This window comes from Cyclopterus lumpus, chromosome 20, assembly GCF_009769545.1.
Source record: "Cyclopterus lumpus isolate fCycLum1 chromosome 20, fCycLum1.pri, whole genome shotgun sequence".
Taxonomy (NCBI): domain Eukaryota; kingdom Metazoa; phylum Chordata; class Actinopteri; order Perciformes; family Cyclopteridae; genus Cyclopterus; species Cyclopterus lumpus.
Window position 1 is genome coordinate 17092252 of NC_046985.1, and position 18499 is coordinate 17110750.

An 18499-nucleotide genomic window follows, 5' to 3' on the forward strand; every position below is an offset into this window, starting at 1 on the left:
AGGTCGTACGTTCTATGAAAGTGAATAGAATAATAATTGTTTGAAAAGGTCTCAGCAAAACATTGAATGAACACTTGATTCATTCAGAAGCTTTAACTTTATATTATGTGCAATAATAAGATTCAAGGATTCAGGGACTCAAGGAGAATGTATTGTCATTATGCAACACAGGGTTGTATAGGACGTCATGAAGATGCCATTGCACTTGTCAATAATAATAGAATAAGGCTCCAGAGCTGAGCGTTACAGGGTAAGTAGCAATCATCCACTTTCCTACTGGAAATTCTGGATACATTAGCTACATTGGACTTTTGCTGCAGCTAATCATCAGATCTGCGGTCATATGTCTTGGACACTCGGGTGAAGAGAGGAGGAGAGCTGTGAACACCAAATCTGGTAAACACAAACCTTTAGTGAGGGTGAACTGGGAACGTCTGGCTGAGGCTCCTGAGGGAGGCTGGAGACATGGATTCTGTGTGGGCCATATTCAAAGGCTCCATTGTGGAAGCTGCTGCTAGAAGTTGTGGTAAGAAGGTCATCGGTGCCAGGATAGAGATTCGCTCTGAGATGCTGAAGGCTCTGGACATTGTTGGGCTGTCTTGGCTGATACAGCTTTTCTGTGCTGCTTGGTGGTCAGGGGAAGTGACTGGGGCGTGGCAGTTTAGGGTGGTGGTTCCAAAAAGGGGTCCTGAGTGTGTGCTCAAATAAACACAACTGTTACACCTGAGATCCAGGAGGAGCAATGCAGATTCAGGCGGGGTGTTCAATTTGGGGACCTCAGGGGGGCGTTCAAGTATCTCATGGAAATACTAAATGGAGAGTGTGATGGACATGCGGTGCAGCATGATGTAGGCGTTGTGCCGGACCGTAAGGTGAAGAGGGGGCTGAGAAAGAAGGCAAAGCACTCCATTCAACAGTATCCAGCCTCACCTATGGTCATGAGCTTTGGGTCATGACCGCGAGAATGAGATTGCGGATACAAACAGCCATAATGAGCTTCCTTCATAGGGTGGCTGAGCTCGGCCTTAAAGATAGGGTGAGGAGCTCAGGAATCTGGAGGGAGCTCGTAGTAGACCCGCTCCTCCTTTGCTTTAAAGGGGGCCAGCAGAGGTGGTTCGTAGTTCCCAGGAAGAGCCGGAAAGCATTGTTGGGGAGAGGGATGTCTGGAATTCTAGGCCTGCTGCCCTCATGGATGCATACATTTATGGATCAAAAACAATTCCGCTAAAACTTAAGGAATCCTCTAAAAGCAGAATCCTCACAAGCAAAGCATAGAGAAAAAGGGTCGGTGCTCTCTCTTTACCACCATGACAGTAGTATCTTCTGATACATCAAGGTCTGATACTGTGAGCATTATGTGTTGATTTGACAAAGTACTGATGTGGTTTGGTTTCTTGGAGAGCCATAAGCTTTACAGGTTACACAGTACATGCCAGACTTATATACAGTATATACACACTCTGATGTTGGAAGACTGGTGCAGTGTTTCCAAGGGAAAGAAAGTTCAATATTTAAGAATGAGACTTCTGGAGCTTTGGCTAGTTGCTTGCGTGACTATGCTTCGTCCTCAGCAGCTGTAAGGGAAACCAGAAAAGAAAAGGAATGCGAAGCAATTTACATGTTGTCTTTTTGGAAGTGGACCGAGTGATTCAAGTCCGAAACGGAGCAGGTACGGATTGTGGCAGCGGGCCTCCTGGTTACTGCCGAGATGCCCTTGAGCAAGGCAGAGAACCGCCAAAGGTGCTGTGCTGCGGCGACCCATCATTCTGACATCTCGTCACAGTGATGCATGTTCCTGTGTGAGCATTAACCAAGAAAAATAACAAAAGATTGAAATAATTGAATTTCACCAAAGGGACAAATACATGCCATTATAGTTTACCTGGATAAGGATTACAAAAGAATACAAATAGGGACTGAAGAGTGTGTATTCTCCTCTCACCTATTGTTGCCTCCTCCCTTAATGCCGGCAGGCTGGTTGTTCTGGATGAGGTTGGACCTGTTGACACTGGTGTTAATGGGAGAGGCTCCGGGCAGCTGGCCTGGTCTGATGGGCTTAGCTGGGTCGGACGCAGAAAGATGATATGGGTCACATACAGAAAGCAGGTTCATCATCACATGTTGTTCCGAGTGGACATACTGCTCATTTCTTTGTTTGAAATTAAAGAAAAAAGGCTTTTAAAAGGCTTTTAGGTATTCCTATTCCTAATGCTAATATTTCCCAAGATGTCTTTTGACTGGTTGGAAAATTAAGTTTGATAGTTTTTCAGAATATTGATATTCTATATCGAATATTTTCAAGATTTTTAGTCCTGTACAAGATATGTTCCATAATGTAGTGTGTATGTGTGTTCACTGACCTATGGAGGCTCTCCTGCCCATGTTTTTGGGCTTGACAGCGTCCTTAATGCGCTCCATCTCCTGCTCGTAGCGCTTTCGGTCGGTGGCTGCGTTCTCTTTGGCCTCCCTCAGAGCCGCCTCCAGGGCTTTGACCCGCTCAGCGGTGGCCCGCAGGCGCTTCTCCAGTTTAGGCAGCTCACCTCGAAGGTCGGCGTTGTCCCGTAGCAGCTACAGATGGAACAAAGAGCGATAGGAAAGGGACAGGACACAGAGAGCATGTAACCTTTAGACACACAATCTGGTTAACATCCCTTCTAAATGAGTTCAGGCGGGAAGCTTCGTGCTAATTGGGCGTTTATTCATATTTTCACCTGCTTGTGAGCTTTGGTGAGCTGCTCGAGGTTGCTCTCCAGGAAGCAGATCTTCTGTTTCTGGACGGCGCTGCTTCCTGCGTCATCCGAGTTCATCTTAGCCTTCTAGTGAAGCACAACACACAGCTTTATCGGGACACTGATTTCAATCCATGTTTTATGTCTGCATTCATTTATCTGCCACAGCAGACCTGTCCCCCATTGAGATCTTACATCCCAACGCGTGCAAAATTTGAAAAAGCATCCAATTTGTGGCTAAATTAGATGATAAGTATAGGACCAGGGCATATCCTCTACCCTCGAAGAAAAGCCTGAATTGCCTTTGTTTATCTCAGCCAGCCTCAGCCTGAGGGCTGGAGACGAGCGCCACGCCGAGAGCCCGGGTCCCTAATTTCCAGCTGCTCCCTTTGAAGAATCAGATGGCCTACTTATTGCAGACACTTTCTGTTGTGTTCCCTGGCGTCATTAACATTTCATCATGGTGCACGGTGCATGGCTGTGTTTGTCTCATTCCAGGTAACTGTTGTGGTTGTGCTCATGTGATATCACACAAGATTAATTGATACAAAATCACACACAAAGCCAGATCCCAGTGATGATGTACAAGGAGCAGCTTCAGGAGAACAGGATGATGAGTACCTACTGTCGGAGTGTTTACCTTTTTGACTCGAGTGGCCAAGTCTTGGACAAAAAGCCTCCGGAGGTTGTGGAGTGTCTGCAGCTCTCGGGCCTGTGTGAAGGCAATGAAACCCTGTTCAGAAAAAACGAACTGTTTGGAGGCATTAAAGGGTTTGTTCACCCAAACTACACCAAGATTGTGTCTGTGTTTTCAGTTTTCCTTCTTTCACCCTAACACAAGTGTAGTTTAAAGAATTTGATCCAAAACGGTCCGAACATAATCATGGATGGATTACTGAAAGGAGCTTACACACCTAATAGTCAGGGGCCCCCTTGGCCTTCACCTCCAAAATGTCACTCAAAGAGATGCTTAACGACAAGGAAAAGACTCAAAATGACCAGAAAGAGACATGGAACGACGAGACACAGAGACCAAAACGACTCCAAAGAGACACAACAATGATCACAAAGAGATAAACAAACAACCACAGAGAGATGCGTAACAACATCAAAAACACACAAAACAAGAAAAAGAGGCGAAACAACCATAAGTCTGGCTTTGCCCGGGTCCAGACTTTTGAATCAGCCCTTCTAATATCAGGCAATGTCTTGCTCCTCTGTAGGACAGGTGATGGGGCCATAATAATAATAATAGCCATCCTCGGCATGATATCCCCTATGATGTCCCCTAGTGCTCGTCATTTTAGAAAAAGCAGTTAACCATCAACAGTCTACTGGTATAGAAAAAGTGATTCAATCACATTGAGGTGACACTGCTGCTACAAAGTGACACTTTTTGGATTTTCAGATGAAATGACTCCAGTTGATGTAAACAAAGAATTCTACGTCAATGTAACAATTTGCAGATAATTTGCCTTTGTGACTATTCTACAATGACGTGAAACAATGAAACATTTTAGAATTTCCCATATAATTTGCTGATACAAGTCAACATCTATTAAATTGCTCTCTATAAGTGTCCTTAGGAGATTTTCAGCTTTTTGTTCTTCCCAGGAATAGCCAACGTGACCTGATTTGACATCCGTTGTTTGAGACCCAAATCCATACTTCATAATAAGTGTTTACAGTATTTATAATCTGTGTGGTGTGTTACTGCTCTGTAAGAGAGGTCAACATACATTAACATCTTATACTAAGAGGAAAGTACGCACTATGTGATAAGCAAAGGAAATCCCTGACTGCTGTCACTGAAGTTGTGTTACCACCATCCGCATTCATTTCATTTTAAATTCATCTGCCTTTTTACATTTTTGTACTGTTTAGTATACTCAAACCCTTCCTCAGAGGAAATGAGACATTGTTTCTGGATCAAAATGTCACTTTGTCAATTCTAAAATGGAAAAATGGAAATTATATGAAATGATATTCAACCCCACTAATTGTATTAAAAAAAAATGGAAAACTTGTTTTCTTATTTGGGTGAAGTCACACCACAGTCTCCTCGAGTCCCTTGAGGTCCTGCCTGGCCTGCTCCCGCCTGTCCTGCAACACCCTGCACAACATAAGATGGGTGTTAACCTGCTGCATGCGGTATTATGGGAAACTTAAACTGCACGTAGAGGCGTTACGTGAGTTCCTGCAGCTGGCGGCTCTTCTCCTGGTCTGCCGCCTTGAGCTTCTCATGCTCCACCCTCAACCTCTCCTGCTCCAGCATGATCTTCTGGTTTAGACTGCACACACGTGGGCAACAGAGTGAGCATGCAGGCTCCACATCACATTCACAGAGAGGAAGTGTTTGGCGTCTTACTCCTGCAGCTCCGTCATGAGCTTCTCCTTGTGGTCCAGCTCGTCTCTCAGGCTGCTGATCTGCTTCTGGTGGATCTCTCTGTGAGACCGGATCTGCTTCTCCACTGCGTCCTGGAGACACACAAGCAGCACACAGCTGTGGTTACGATGCCCAGGCGGGAGGCCACGGCCGGTATGGGACCACTCTTTAGGGACGCAAGTACCTTGACTTCATTGGCAGACTGGATCTCGTTCTCCTTCTCCATGCTGTTGACTTTCTCTGGAAGGAAAAAAGCTGATAAGGTATCACTATCAACTATTCACCATTTTATGGACATATTTTATTCATTTTGAGCCTCTATCAGACAACAGAGATGTCAAATTACAGCGAAAGTACACATCTGCGTTGATTTAACACCATAAAAGGGAAATAAGTGCTCAAGATTTTGAGTTATTGTGTTTTAATGAGACTGTGTTGAAGTAGCCACCTGGATTTACTATGCACTAATGTCAGACAAAATTACACTGAAATAATAATTTCAACAACTAGAAAATGAAAGGACATTACATATAACTAATTATAGTTACTTATAATTAAATAATAGGTTTGAAAAAATACCAAGAAAATACCAAGAAAGCGTTTTTAAAGGTTGTCGGAGCATGTGTTTAAAAAATGTAAATATATTACGAACAAAGGAAAAATATGAATCACGAAAACTGCATAATAAACATGCCAAGAGTGATTTGCTTGGAAGACGGACACCTGAACAGGTCTGGTTCTGTAAACTGCACTGCACCCTGGGAATTTTCTTTGGGGCTCAGTCCATTGATTTCAGTACAATACATTTTTCAACATGGTAGCACAGGCTAAAAGGCTCCCAGCAAGACCATTAAAGACAGCATAGTGGGTGATGCTCACCTTGGGCTTTGATCCGGACTATTTCCTCATTCAGAAAGTCCACATTTTCCTCCAGCTGTCTTTTCTTCTGCTCCGCATTCTGGAGGCTGTCACTCAGGGACTTGATTTTGGCTTCATGCTGGCCGACAACAGGAAATTGAAAAAGACATGAAAAACTGTCTTGTGTGATTAAAACTCACACAGAGTTTTAACCCAGAACAAAGACATGCAGCAACCCGTCAAACTAGCGACGCTGCTGTTTGATTGATGAGCACATAATCTGGCAATTTCATTAACCGCCACATTTGATCCATGATGGCGGAGGCAGCGGCGTCACCTGGGAGACTCGGAGCTGGACGGCGATCAGCTCCATCTCCGTCTCCTCCATCTTCTGGGCACTCTGGGCCCGGGAGCTTTCCAGTTGTTTGCTCCGCTTCACCATCGTCTTCACCTCCGACTTCATCTTACCGATGTAGAGACGGGCCATGGTGAACTCCTCGTCAATGAGGCCGCTGCTCTCTTGTTGCTGTGAGGTCAGAAAACAGTGAGTAGGCCTCATACTTTGTCTTTGTCATTTTGTCTCTATGCAACACATTTTCTTCTTCTGAATGCCTTTATTTACATAATTCTATCAATGATTAACCAGAAACCACTGAGTAACCATTACAGCTAAATATACAGTAAAGCCCAATCTAGAGAAACGTAACTGCATCTATGGAAAATAAGAGTGGTGGCATATAGGGCCACCACTCTTTGTTGTACTCTTACTGGTTGGCCGGAAACACACCATCTGGGAACCCATCAGCTATCATCTGACGACAATTCAGCTTTTAATCAGCTAGAAAATGAGTTTAAAAATTCATAGCCATAAGCTATAAAAAACGACATGATCGTTGGATATTCAACATTTCTAAGGTCTTTGAACACAACTTGTGTGACCAAATCAAAGCTTACAATTGTGATATTTCATCAAAATTGCTTTACACTACATGTCTCATTTAAAAACACCACACTAACCAGAGCCTACTACACACACCTTTAAGTTCGCGTCATGATTGTGATGTTTCCTAAGAGGTGCAGGACTTATCTATGGCTGTGAAAAATGATGCCACAGTGAGTTAATTGGCCCGGATACACACTGGCTGCACTGAAGCCCCATAAAGCGTCGTCAGATCGACAGATAGATAGATGGGTTGCCATGGTAACATCTCTGAAATCAGGATCTGATTTTTGTTTCAACAGGCCATCGTTCCTCTGCTATGATCATGAATTATTCCTTTGAACCAGTGCGTCATCGCCACGGCTGGTAACCTTTACGTCGTTGCTCCCCACGGCGATGCCTATCTCAGCCAGGTCTTTGAGTAATGATGACATCATCTCAGTCACCCTCTTCTTCTGGTGGTTGGTCATCTCCTTCAGCTTCTGGAGTTCAGAGTCAATGGAGGCCAAGGAGTTCTGGTGGTGGATGAGAACATGAACCAAAACAAACCTTACCAGGTTATCACGTGTGACCTCTGCTATAGTTGGACTCATATAGAAGTACCGATTTCTCGTTCAGCTCCTCACTGAGGGCCTCAAACTCTTGCGCCTTGTCCTCGACTTCCTGACTCTTCTCGTCATAGTTGACGGCCAGCTCCTCCAGGGCCTGCAGCACCTCCTTCACCTCCTCCTTGGAGGCTTCGTTCTCCGCCAGCAGCCGGTTTAGTTCTGTCTGCAGGGTGTCGTGGTCTCGGTGGGAGGAACCCAGGAGCTACGGGTGAGGAAAGGGTGAGGATAAGACAGGGATGCTCAGCCTCAGGGAAGGGGCTGAAAGGGGGAGGGGAGTTCACAACAAGACCTACAACACACGTTTCTGCACTAGTTTTAATCTGCAAGGTTCCACTGTTGCTTTCTAAGTGTGAGTTACAGTCTGACCTCTCCTGCGGGGCTACTAATGGTCTGCTATCAGCTGTCAGACTGGGTCTGTGCTAACAGGAACAGCTGGAGGGAGGGAAGGGAGGGGAAGAAGGGAAGTTGTGTCACCTCCTCCAGGTCCAACATCTGCTGCTGCAGAGACTCCAACAGCTGAGACTGCTGGTTGATCTCGTCGTCCTGGAGGAGCGAGAGGACAGTGGAAAAGAAAAATATAATGCACATCACATGTTTATTTCCACCAGAAACACAGCCAATCCTGCCATCTGGTGGTCAGACACTACATGAAAGATTAGCCAATTAGAAATGTTATTACATTACATGTCATTTAGCTGACGCTTTTATCCAAAGCGACTTACAATCATGTTACATTCATACACTGTAGACACAGCTACAGGGAACAATTCAGGGTTAAGTGTCTTGCTCAAGGACACATCGACTAGGGCGGGGATTGAACCGCCAACCCCCTGATTGAAAGATGGACCTGCTAACCACTGACACACAGTCGCCCAAATGTTGCGTATAATATAACATCCTAACATCATACTATTTATCTTAATAGATAAGCATTATTTAGAGTATTAGTACAACATTGTCAATCAATAGACTTTTTAATGTGACGTGTGATTTATTTTTCAACACAGGTTATATATGGTGTCTCTCACAGCAGCTGGAGTGTGAATGTCTCTGCATGCTCAGTTACTCTACCGTCAGCTGTAGAAACAGGCAGCTTTAATGAAGAAGGATGACTTGGTGGCTCTGTTAGTTATATGGTCTAGTTGAGAGTGTAAAGGAATCCCACTTTTCATTGTGTTGCTTCATATATGGTGATTAAAGGAGGACACTTTTCTTGTCGTCGGACGAGAATCCAAACTGCTCTGTTGGCAATTAAATGTTTTACGTGTATTTATGTGTATTTATTTTCTTCGTCTGACAAAAGTTGCTTCACACTTGCGATGTCATGCAGTGGAGGCACAAAGTCGTTGTTTTGCAAGCCAAAAGTAAGTCTCAAGTCTTTGCTAAGAAGGCCAGAGTCCAGTCCCATGTCCAGTCCCAGGTCCAGTCCCAGGTCAAGTCCCAGGTCAAGTCTCAGGTCAAGTCCCATGTCATCCTGTTGACAGCAGCAGTATCAAATATAGTAACTTGGACACACTAGGAGGGTGAGTTGTCTATTGTTACTCGTGACTTGAGTCCACACTTCTGGTTTAGTGCCTTTTTACCAATCATTCAGTTCGACTATATCATGTTTGAGTCTTAAGTATTATACCTTTAATGTATGATTACGTATATGTATTATACCTTTAATGTATGATTATGTATATGTATTATACCTTTAATGTGTGATTACGTATATGTATTATACCTTTAATGTGTGATTACGTATGTGTATTATACCTGTTAATGTGTGATTACATATGTATTATACCTTTACTGTGTCATTACGTATGTGTATTATACCTTTACTGTGTGATTAGGTATGTATTATACTTGTTTTGGTCTAGTTTTCCTACTCGTGACTCTTGTTTGTCCCTCGCTGTGGGACGAAAGGATCTTATCTTTAATAAGCCCATGTGTGTGTGGCTGGGCATGACTTAAACCACCACCAGCAAAAACAACTAATATATGTAATAACAGAATAAGCATATGCAGTAACATGACCCATACCGTTATTATTAAATAATATTAGCATATCCTGTTTAAAGGGATGTGCAGTTAAGTGTTTTAGTAAACCATTCATACCATTAAAAGAACCCTACTGATACATTTGATCTGCCATTTATCACTTGAGAAATCAGGATAAACAGTGGAATAATAAACACCATATATTAATGTTCATTAGTTAGTCTTACTGTTTTTTAAGTGACATTGTTGGGACTGATTCAGCAACGGCACCCGGCGGCTTTGTTCAGTCACATCCTTCATTTCAGGAGCTCCGTTATGTTAATGTATTAAAACACTGACGCTGATGTATAGTTCGATTCAGAAAAACTCAGTTAGCCGTTAGCGCCCGAGATAATAACATAATAACGTGTGGCAGTGTATTCAATGATTGAATTAAATGATTGAATGTCTGTGTACCTGCCACGCCTCCCTCACCTTGTCATCCAACTCTTTGTAGAGCTTGGCCATTTCGGCGGCGTACTTCTCCGTCTCCGCCTGAGTGAGTTTGACCCCGGGGCGGGCGCTGAGGGCGCTGAGGGTGCTGAGGGCCGGAGCGGAAGCCATCTTATCGTTGTTGAGCGTGCTGTCCAGGGCCTGGACCTCTGCTTTGGCTTTCTCTTTATCGAACTGATCCTCCACCGGCACACTCTCTCCTGCAGAATAGGAGGGACATCAGCTCCAGTCTCTGTGTCTGTGACAGCTACCCACCCACCCCCCCACCACCACCACTTCCCTCAGGGAGACCTGTGACAACTCATAGAGTTCTCATGTCTTTATATTTATGTAATGCAGGCGTGTTCATGCTACACCAGACACTGCTGATGGGGAAAAAAAGGACTCTTTCTTTAAGCGTGTCCTCTTCAAGTCCAAAATAGGACCAATGTGTGACTCAGCTCTTTGGAGCACGGCTGAGTGATAAAAGCTCTGACCTTCTGTTTGTTTTTAGCTTTGTTTTCTCCATCTTATCCAGACCATTTTTTTAACAAAGTCTTGATTGTTGTTCATTCACAGGAAATGGAAGATTACTACACTGTACCTACCAAGTAGGCAGAATTCTCCTCAATTATTATTAAAATATACCCCAGTGTCCTTTGTTTCAATGTCATAGTGCAGTGTATGAAGCGGACATAAATGCCCATATGCACATAAAAATCCTATGAGACTGTGTAGTCCTCACCGCTCCTCCAGCGGCTGAGCTCGGCCTCCAGCCAGGTGACGGTGGATTTCAGCGTCTTGTTCTTCTCCCTTTCCTTCTCCCACTTCTTCTTCCACTGCTCCGCGGTCAGCTCCACGTTCAGGATCACAGTGTTCTTGATGGTCTTTGCCCTGGTGAGATAGGACGGTAATGAATGACCAGAACCAGCCCCCGGTTTCACCGCGCCGCGCGCAGACAAGGCTGCGGTTTCACGGCCTTTCCTCACGTTACCAAGCAGGAACGTGTGTGAGTGTGTGTGTGTACCTCTGTCCAAACATCAGCGTGGACCTGGTCTCAGCGTCATTGTAAGCGGATGGCGAGCAGCAGATGACCATGGTGGTCCGACAGTTCCCTCCCAGGGAGTCCTGCAGGATCCTGGTCATCTTACTGTCTCTGTACGGCACGTAGCTCTGACAGAGGGCACACGTTACAATCCTGCTCCTATCAACATTGGCATTATGTCGTCATTTTCAAAGATATAGGTTTTACATGACACGTCATTATCATTCATTAAAAAATATATATACAAGAACCTTAGCTGATGGCCAAATTGAACAATATAAAAATAATTATAGGCTATGTTTACATCATTCTCCTTTCTAGGAATCCTAAGCATACATATTCTCCCTCTTAGGGCCGATCCCCATTAAAAAAAGATTTTAAATGCGTTGTTGACGTCAGAAAAGATGCGCTTCCATTTTAATAAATGTTCAAATCGCATACGGTGAAGCGTAATCTGCAAACAGCTAATAAACCAGAGTAGATCTGTTTTGAACCACATCTACAGTGATCGGTCGAGGCTCTCCGTTTGTCTGTGTGCTCGCCTTTTCCCCCTGACGCGGAGAATAAATACAATGGTAAAATCAAACTATTTAGAATGTAAGAAAAGGATTTGGTATGTCCTGATATGTAACATGTCATATGGAGTATGCCAAAAACACCAGGATGTTCGACTACATCCTGGTATTTTTGCAAGCTTGCAAGTTTTTCTAGTTATATTGGCCCACCATCCTTTGCTCAGCCAATGTATGAGAAAAAGGTCAAAGTCCAAGGTCCTATGTTATGAGGAAGTAGTATGTACCAAAAGTGAACAAAAAAATTAATCAAAACCTGCAGGTTTGGAACACAGCTCACTTCCTGCTTATGGTGGGGATTCCCAGTTAAACGTGCTAATTAAGGGCATTCACGATGACAGCACAGTACCGATCGCCCTGGAAAGCAACCCCCCCCCCGAAAGAGCTGGCTGTCTCACCGAGCCCTCCGCCAGAGCTGAGATGACATTTCCCAGCGAGGACAGGGACTTATTGATCATCTTGGCCTCATCCAGCACCGTCCCCTCTGCTCCCGTCTTACCCACCTGTGAAACACACAAGCACAGGAGCGTACTCAAAGATGATGATGGGGAGGTGTAGTGTTCATGGAAAAACAGTTGAAAAACAAGTGGGTGAATGAAGGAAGACTGAGTAGGCATGTTTAATGTATTCACTGGCACTGAGTGCTATCCTTGTCTTATTAACATGCTGTTGAAAGGAAGCAGCAGTGTGTCATTAAAGCTTCATTATGTAAATCCAGCTAATGTAAACTGTGAGAAAAGGCCTGTGCACATTATTGGCTGATCCCACACATGAAGAGTAAGATAGTAGGGTTATTTTCACCTGAACATCGCCAGTTTAGTGGAATTTTGTGTATTCTCGCCCTGAAGTCACTCAGTAGTTGGCTTTGTTGTTGTTTTTCATTTGTGATGATAGACAATTTTGATTGTATGGTCCCAGTAACAGGGGAACTGCTGACCCTTAGTTGTTTGGAGAAGGTGGCCAGATCTTATACATTGCACCTTTACAAGAAATAATCACAATGTCTGTAAAAAAACATCCTAGGAGGGAGGTGGAGTACGAGTGCAGGAAGGAAACGCACCTTCTCACTCCCGGCCAGGTCGACCAGGTAAAGCTTGCCGGTGAGTTTCTGTCCGGTCTGAGAGTTTTCCTGCTTGATGTTGATGAGGAAGATGCTGTGACTCCTGGAGCTGTGCTCGTTCATGTCTGACACACACACACACACACACACACACACACACACACACACACACACACACACACACACACACAAATCAACAAATTATCTATAATTCATATAATACTTATTGTTGGTTACTTGTATTAATAATGTTATTATTATTAACAATTATAATGTGTATGCTATTAGTCTAAAAAAAACTTGACGTACAAACTTTAATGGCTGTAATGTATCATTACTTGTTTTTGTATACATCAAATCCACAGTAATATTTAATCAGATTATTTTGCACTTACATTCATTTTTCTAATCTTTTTAGAACATTTTTTTAAGAAAATTGTACAAAGCAAAATCAGGTGGGTAATGGAATGAAGAAGAAGTGTTTTAAAAGTTGACTTGTGAGGGAAAGAAGTCAAAATCCTTGATATTATTTTAATATTATTTTAATCAAATCCCACATTAGGGACTGAATTACAAGAGTGAAATCATGTGACGACCTCTGTAGTCACAGAGCAGAGTGGGGCGCTGGAGTCACATGCAGCGACTGAGCACGATACATGTGCCCCTAAAGGCACCTCGTCCGTTTGGAGTGTGAAGAACAGCTAATGTACTGCATGTCATTGGGATCTTCAGGGTTGTTGTCCTTGTTATGCAGGGACATGTTTGGTGTTCTTATCTGAACATCCTCTTACTTTTGTCCCTACGGTGCCTGCCACCTCAGACTCCAATAAGATAGCGTAAGATATATATGAAAAGGAGTACGCTGAAATAGAAAAAATAAATTACAACAACACAAGAATAAAAAGTGAAGAGTGAAATAATGAAGTGTGTCAATACTAACTAAAGTGCCCAACGGAATAACAATAAATGTAAGATAAAATGTGTAAAATAGGTGAAGTAAAATAGAAAAGTAATACTGTGCATGGTATTGAGATAAATATAGTCAAATATAGTCAATATATATATATAAATAAGTAACATGTTATTGAAAGGTCATAAGCAAACTCCCTAAAAACTTCAGATAGCTGTGTAAACATGATAAATATGTGTGTACATTTAGTCATGGGCACGATTAGTCCAACTCCCTCTATAAAAGTTACCCTGTAAAAATAGAGCTGTCCCAACCCTCCGGGGGAACACCATGGGACCTTATTTTGGAACAAACATATTTTTATTTGAGAAGATATTTGATGGCAAAAAAAAAGAAAAGAAGCCATGTGAAATCGAAGCTGATCAGAGGATGCACCACAAACACCCATTAAGCTCAGCTCAGCTGCCCTCTAAAGAGAGCGTCCAGGAATAGAAATCCTCTGTGAATCACTGACTTCACTCCTCCGTCCCGCTATGTGCGGAGCACACAGAGGATGTCTTGCTGCAGTCAGGAGACCCGGTGAGGTCGAACCCATGAGAGGCAGCAGGCCCCGGGAGGGGGGGGGGGGCGCCTGGACTCACTTGTGACAGCCACGTGTCTGCAGTTTTTGCCCTCGTCGATGGCGTCCATGACCTCGTCGGGACTGCTCACGAAACGTTCGGTACACCCCTGGAGATGCAAGCACAAGGAGCCGCTGTGTTCAGATAGCCGACTTCACCGAGACACAATTATGAGCTGAAGAAGACGAAGACATGGCGATGTTTTCAGAGGGAACTTATTTTCCTTGTTGCCTTGGTCTTTTACTCTCTCTTCATCCGTCCAACTAGATACATTAAACTTACAATTGAGAATGATGTAAAAGATAAGAGAAATAATCTCATGTTGTACCCAAAGTAACGTTTCTCAACGTGTGTCCCACCTTGACATAGGGCACCCTGTTTTTGTCTTCGTGCACCGAGAGGTTGACCTTTGACACTGCGGAGGAGAAGAAAAGCAGACGTCAGGTCGGAGTCTGTCGTGTTGTTGTTTGCATCGGGGTCTCAACGATGACGAGACAAAGCCACAAGAGACTTGAGACATACCATCCAACAAGTCCTTGATTTTGTCCAAATAAATTTCGAAATATGAAACCTGCAAAGAAAAAAAAGCATCCATAGACTTATCATTATGACGTGTTCTTGCTGGTGTCTTGGAGCATCCGAGCGCCCGATTGGGAGGTTAACCTACTTTGATGTGAAACTCCAGGTTCTCGTCCATGGAGTAAATGTAGTTGAAGATGTCCTCGACAATTCTGGGAATGATTCCCATCATATCGGAGTCGTGAAGTTTCCCCTTTAGGAGACAAGCGCATGAGAACGAGACATGTATGTTCGGCTTTTTAAGTCTCTATCTTTTTGTACTTTTGGTCAGTGGTAACTACAGACAGTGTTGCGATACACCTGTGATTTGTGATTTAACTCCTACTACATAATCTCAACAACTGTTATGAAATAGCCTTGGTACTTGGAGACCGGGAGGGGGGGGGAGTTAAATAACAAATCACAGGTGTAAAACCTTTTTCAATCTAGGCTACATCAGAGATCATTGTTTCAGAGAGCAATCCTCCACTCTGTAAAAACTCAAAGAAATCCAAAAGAATCAGTCTGCCGATTAATCGTCCATCTGCATTTCCTGCTCCAATCCATCATTATCATAAACCTTAAAACACCTGGACAAGTTCTCCAAACCTCCTCTGTGGTAGTTCCCGCTACAGTAGGTCTCTCCGTTAACACATGTTGACACATTTTGGACACGGTGGAAACAAATATTACCTCCATTGTGTGGGTTTTACCAGAGGACGTCTGCCCGTAGGCAAATATTGTCCCATTGTAGCCCCCCAGAACATCTGGACACACCAACACAAAGACAAAAAGAGGACATTTAGTATTGAGATTTTGGCTTTTGGTGTGTTAGACATTTGGACTGCATCTGCATCCCACTACTGAACTCCTTACCGCTGACAATCTTCTGAGCCACGGCGTTGTAGAACTGCACCTGAGTTGTGTCTGACTGGAACACGCGGTCAAAGTGGTACGGTTTGCCCTGTGAAGAGTGGTCGACACAACTCAACATAGCTCCTCTAGATGTTAGCAAGTCAACAAGACCTTAAAGGTCCTGATGGCACTTTGAGTTCTAAGCTGTGCTTTGTAACGTGGCTAACGTGCTGTGGTTCACTTATTTAACATCACGAATAAGTGACACATTCTTCTTCTTACAGAGGAGGATTGGATTCATGAGCAATAAAACACAGCCTCGTTCTATGATACACTCTGAGCTCTTGTCACTGCTGCCTTACGGTCTGGAAGGACCAGCAAAGAATGGTGGCTAATGTTAGACCACATTAGCTTTTTCTATTTTTCAGTGCTGAAGGTTAATATTGTTGTCATCAACATAAACATTTTTTTGTTTGTCCTTGAACGCCCCCCAACTAAACTCCTGTTTGTAGGGTAACTGAAATGCTAGCTTATGTTTCTGCAAATAAACTTGGTCTTTACCCGCCGCCATTTTTTCTCCCTGAGTGCCCAAATCGCTACTGAGCATGTGCAACTCTCGACGGAGAAGAGAAGGAGGCAAGATGGAGTTGCTTCCTACATCAACGAGAGCTGGTGTTTTACTTGTGGTAAACAATCCTGATAGTGGAGTCCTGATATTGGTGTGTGTCTGTCAGCTCACTGATTTTTGCTACTATATGGTTTTACAACACTTAAGCATTTACAATGATTCCTTTAAATGACACTCGTATCCACAGGGGCTGCTATTCAGCTGAAGCTAGCATCCCACTAGAGTGACCATAGCACGGCTCAAATGTTATGAGAGAGCAACATCCTCACCACACACTCCCACTGTCTGCTACACACAGCACACACACAGGTACAACCCTTTGATTGTAAATTATATTTACACGACAATGCAAGTGCTTCATATGCAGCTGAAACGCCCGTATTTGTAATGCTGGTTAACGGAACTGAGGACACAGAAATAGAAATGTGAGTAATGAAATTATTGAAGGCGAAAGGCTGTCTAATTAGCAACAAACACACAGGTAACCCATTGGCAGTGAGAACTTGTCATAAAAGTGTGGATCATATTCTGAATCTTTTGTTCATTGTGTTAATTTAGCTAAAAGCAACACACATCTGAGTCCTGACGCTGCCGGAGAGCTGAGATCTGATCGCCACTGAACTTCAACACTTTCCCACATGGCATAAGACACTGGGAGTCAATGTCACGGAACAAAGCGCCCATTCATTTTTGTTTTCATCTTCAATAGTCTTTGCCAAGTAAAATGTATTTTCTGCACCAATATGAATACATAATGATCACCAAGGTAAGACTTATGCCACGTGTGTCCTATAAAGCTAGAGATGCATCTGATGGTGGTGGAGGGTGCAGAAACCCGTGTTGGGATCTGGTGGGTGTGAAATATGACTCACCCATTTTTCATATCCACCAGAGCATCCACCTTGTGCACTATATGGAAGATGCTGCATTTGTCATGTTTCTCTACTTGTTTATTAAAGTGTTGCCTCTAGCTGTGTCCGGCCTCATTCATTCAGCCTTTGCACATGATGCACTGAGACTCATCTTGTCAGATTCACCTTTTGAGCCGCTATTTATGAAGGTATATTTGTGTCTTTATTAAGCAAACATTGAGAGCAAATTTCTGTAAGTAAAAATATATAAATTGAGAATAAATGATTTGCTAGTTTTGCTTTTGCTCAATTATTTGTTCGTTTGTGGCTGCAAATCAAAAATAGTTTCTCTCAAAGTAAACAACCTTTACTCTCAAAACTTTTTGTGTTTGTTTGTGTAATAAAGACACACATATACCTTCATAAACTCAACTCGACACCAAGCCCAGGCTTCATCAGCCTCTGGAGAAATGAATACATTGAACGTTACATAACATAAACTCGACTCAAACTCTTTGTCAACGTAACAAGAAGAAGAAGATGAGGGACCAGTAATTTGCATAGAAAGTTCCCCTTTTACAGCTGAAGTGATTCCTGGTGATGCTAATTGATGTCAGATTAAATTGCTTTAAATAAATGTGTCTTTAGTTTGGTACACCCTGGACTTAAACGCACTTTACGTTAACGTTTTAAAGGTATGTTTGGTATTTGTGACACAAAAAGAGACGTAGAAAAAAAACAAAGGAAAACATCTATCAAAATTATAATGAATACACTAAAATGATAATCGTCTGACTTTTCCTCAAAGAACAGCGGAAGTGCATCTTCTGAACCAGAGCCGCGCACTCACCGCAATGTGCACGCAGTCGTCCCCTTGGAACTTCGGGATGTACTTGTCTCCCCGGGCCAGCTCCGAGCTGTTCAGCGGCCTGAAGCGGCACACCACCTTGATGGTGGTCTCCGATGCGGGGTCCGCCATCTCCGTCTCGCGGCCGCTGCTGTTGGATGGATGGATGGAGCGCTGAGTCCTCCGGTGACAGAGAGAGACACACTAACCCGCAGCAGGGAGGCCGCGCCCCTCGCTCAGCTGCGGGTCCAGCTGACCAGCTGAGAAGCTGTGCCGGAGTGGTCCTCAAATAAACAACATGGAGTTTCAGGCATGACACCCGATGAGAGCATTGTGTTTGTTTATGACATACAATGAGAGAGGACCAACATTCCCAATATCAACATGTCAATGAGCCGATGAAGTATCGGGGAGACATGTCACGCACCAAATCGCTCCAATCAGAAACGAGCTAGTGAACACTTCCTCGTGCTCAGTAGGGGCCAGTCCCAGTGTCCCCCCTAAGGCCAGTGTCCCCCCCCTAATGCCTCAAACCCTGAACCCTCAGAGACTTACTGACTTGCTGTGAGGGCTGG

The 18499-nt window shown here is 43.7% G+C and overlaps 1 protein-coding gene across 1 annotated transcript; it reads right to left on the reverse strand.

The window, feature by feature from the left end:
* Positions 1–1938: 1938 nt before the first annotated feature.
* On the reverse strand, positions 1939–18056 carry LOC117749548 (kinesin-1 heavy chain-like). The gene is made up of 25 exons (XM_034560167.1): positions 17928–18056; positions 15620–15707; positions 15437–15510; positions 14853–14957; positions 14708–14756; positions 14545–14600; positions 14207–14294; positions 12656–12780; positions 11994–12098; positions 11006–11151; positions 10724–10872; positions 9982–10199; positions 7996–8064; positions 7517–7723; positions 7285–7428; positions 6311–6499; positions 5995–6112; positions 5300–5355; positions 5098–5207; positions 4919–5020; positions 4782–4842; positions 3370–3441; positions 2712–2816; positions 2361–2568; positions 1939–2060 (listed from the first exon to the last, which is right to left on the reverse strand). Exons 1-25 carry the CDS (start codon positions 18054–18056, stop codon positions 1939–1941), a joined length of 2895 nt encoding a protein of 964 aa, XP_034416058.1.
* Between the last annotated feature and the right edge of the window lie 443 nt (positions 18057–18499).

Excerpts from the sequence above, each read along its gene's own strand:
- LOC117749548 (XM_034560167.1), bottom strand. The coding sequence starts at position 18,056 with ATGGCGGACCCCGCATCGGAGACCACCATCAAGGTGGTGTGCCGCTTC. Across the intron at positions 7,724-7,995 it reads AGATGTTGGACCTGGAGGAG|CTCCTGGGTTCCTCCCACCG; the intron begins GTGACACAACTT and ends CCTCACCCGTAG. Across the intron at positions 6,113-6,310 it reads TCCAGCTCCGAGTCTCCCAG|CATGAAGCCAAAATCAAGTC; the intron begins GTGACGCCGCTG and ends GTTGTCGGCCAG.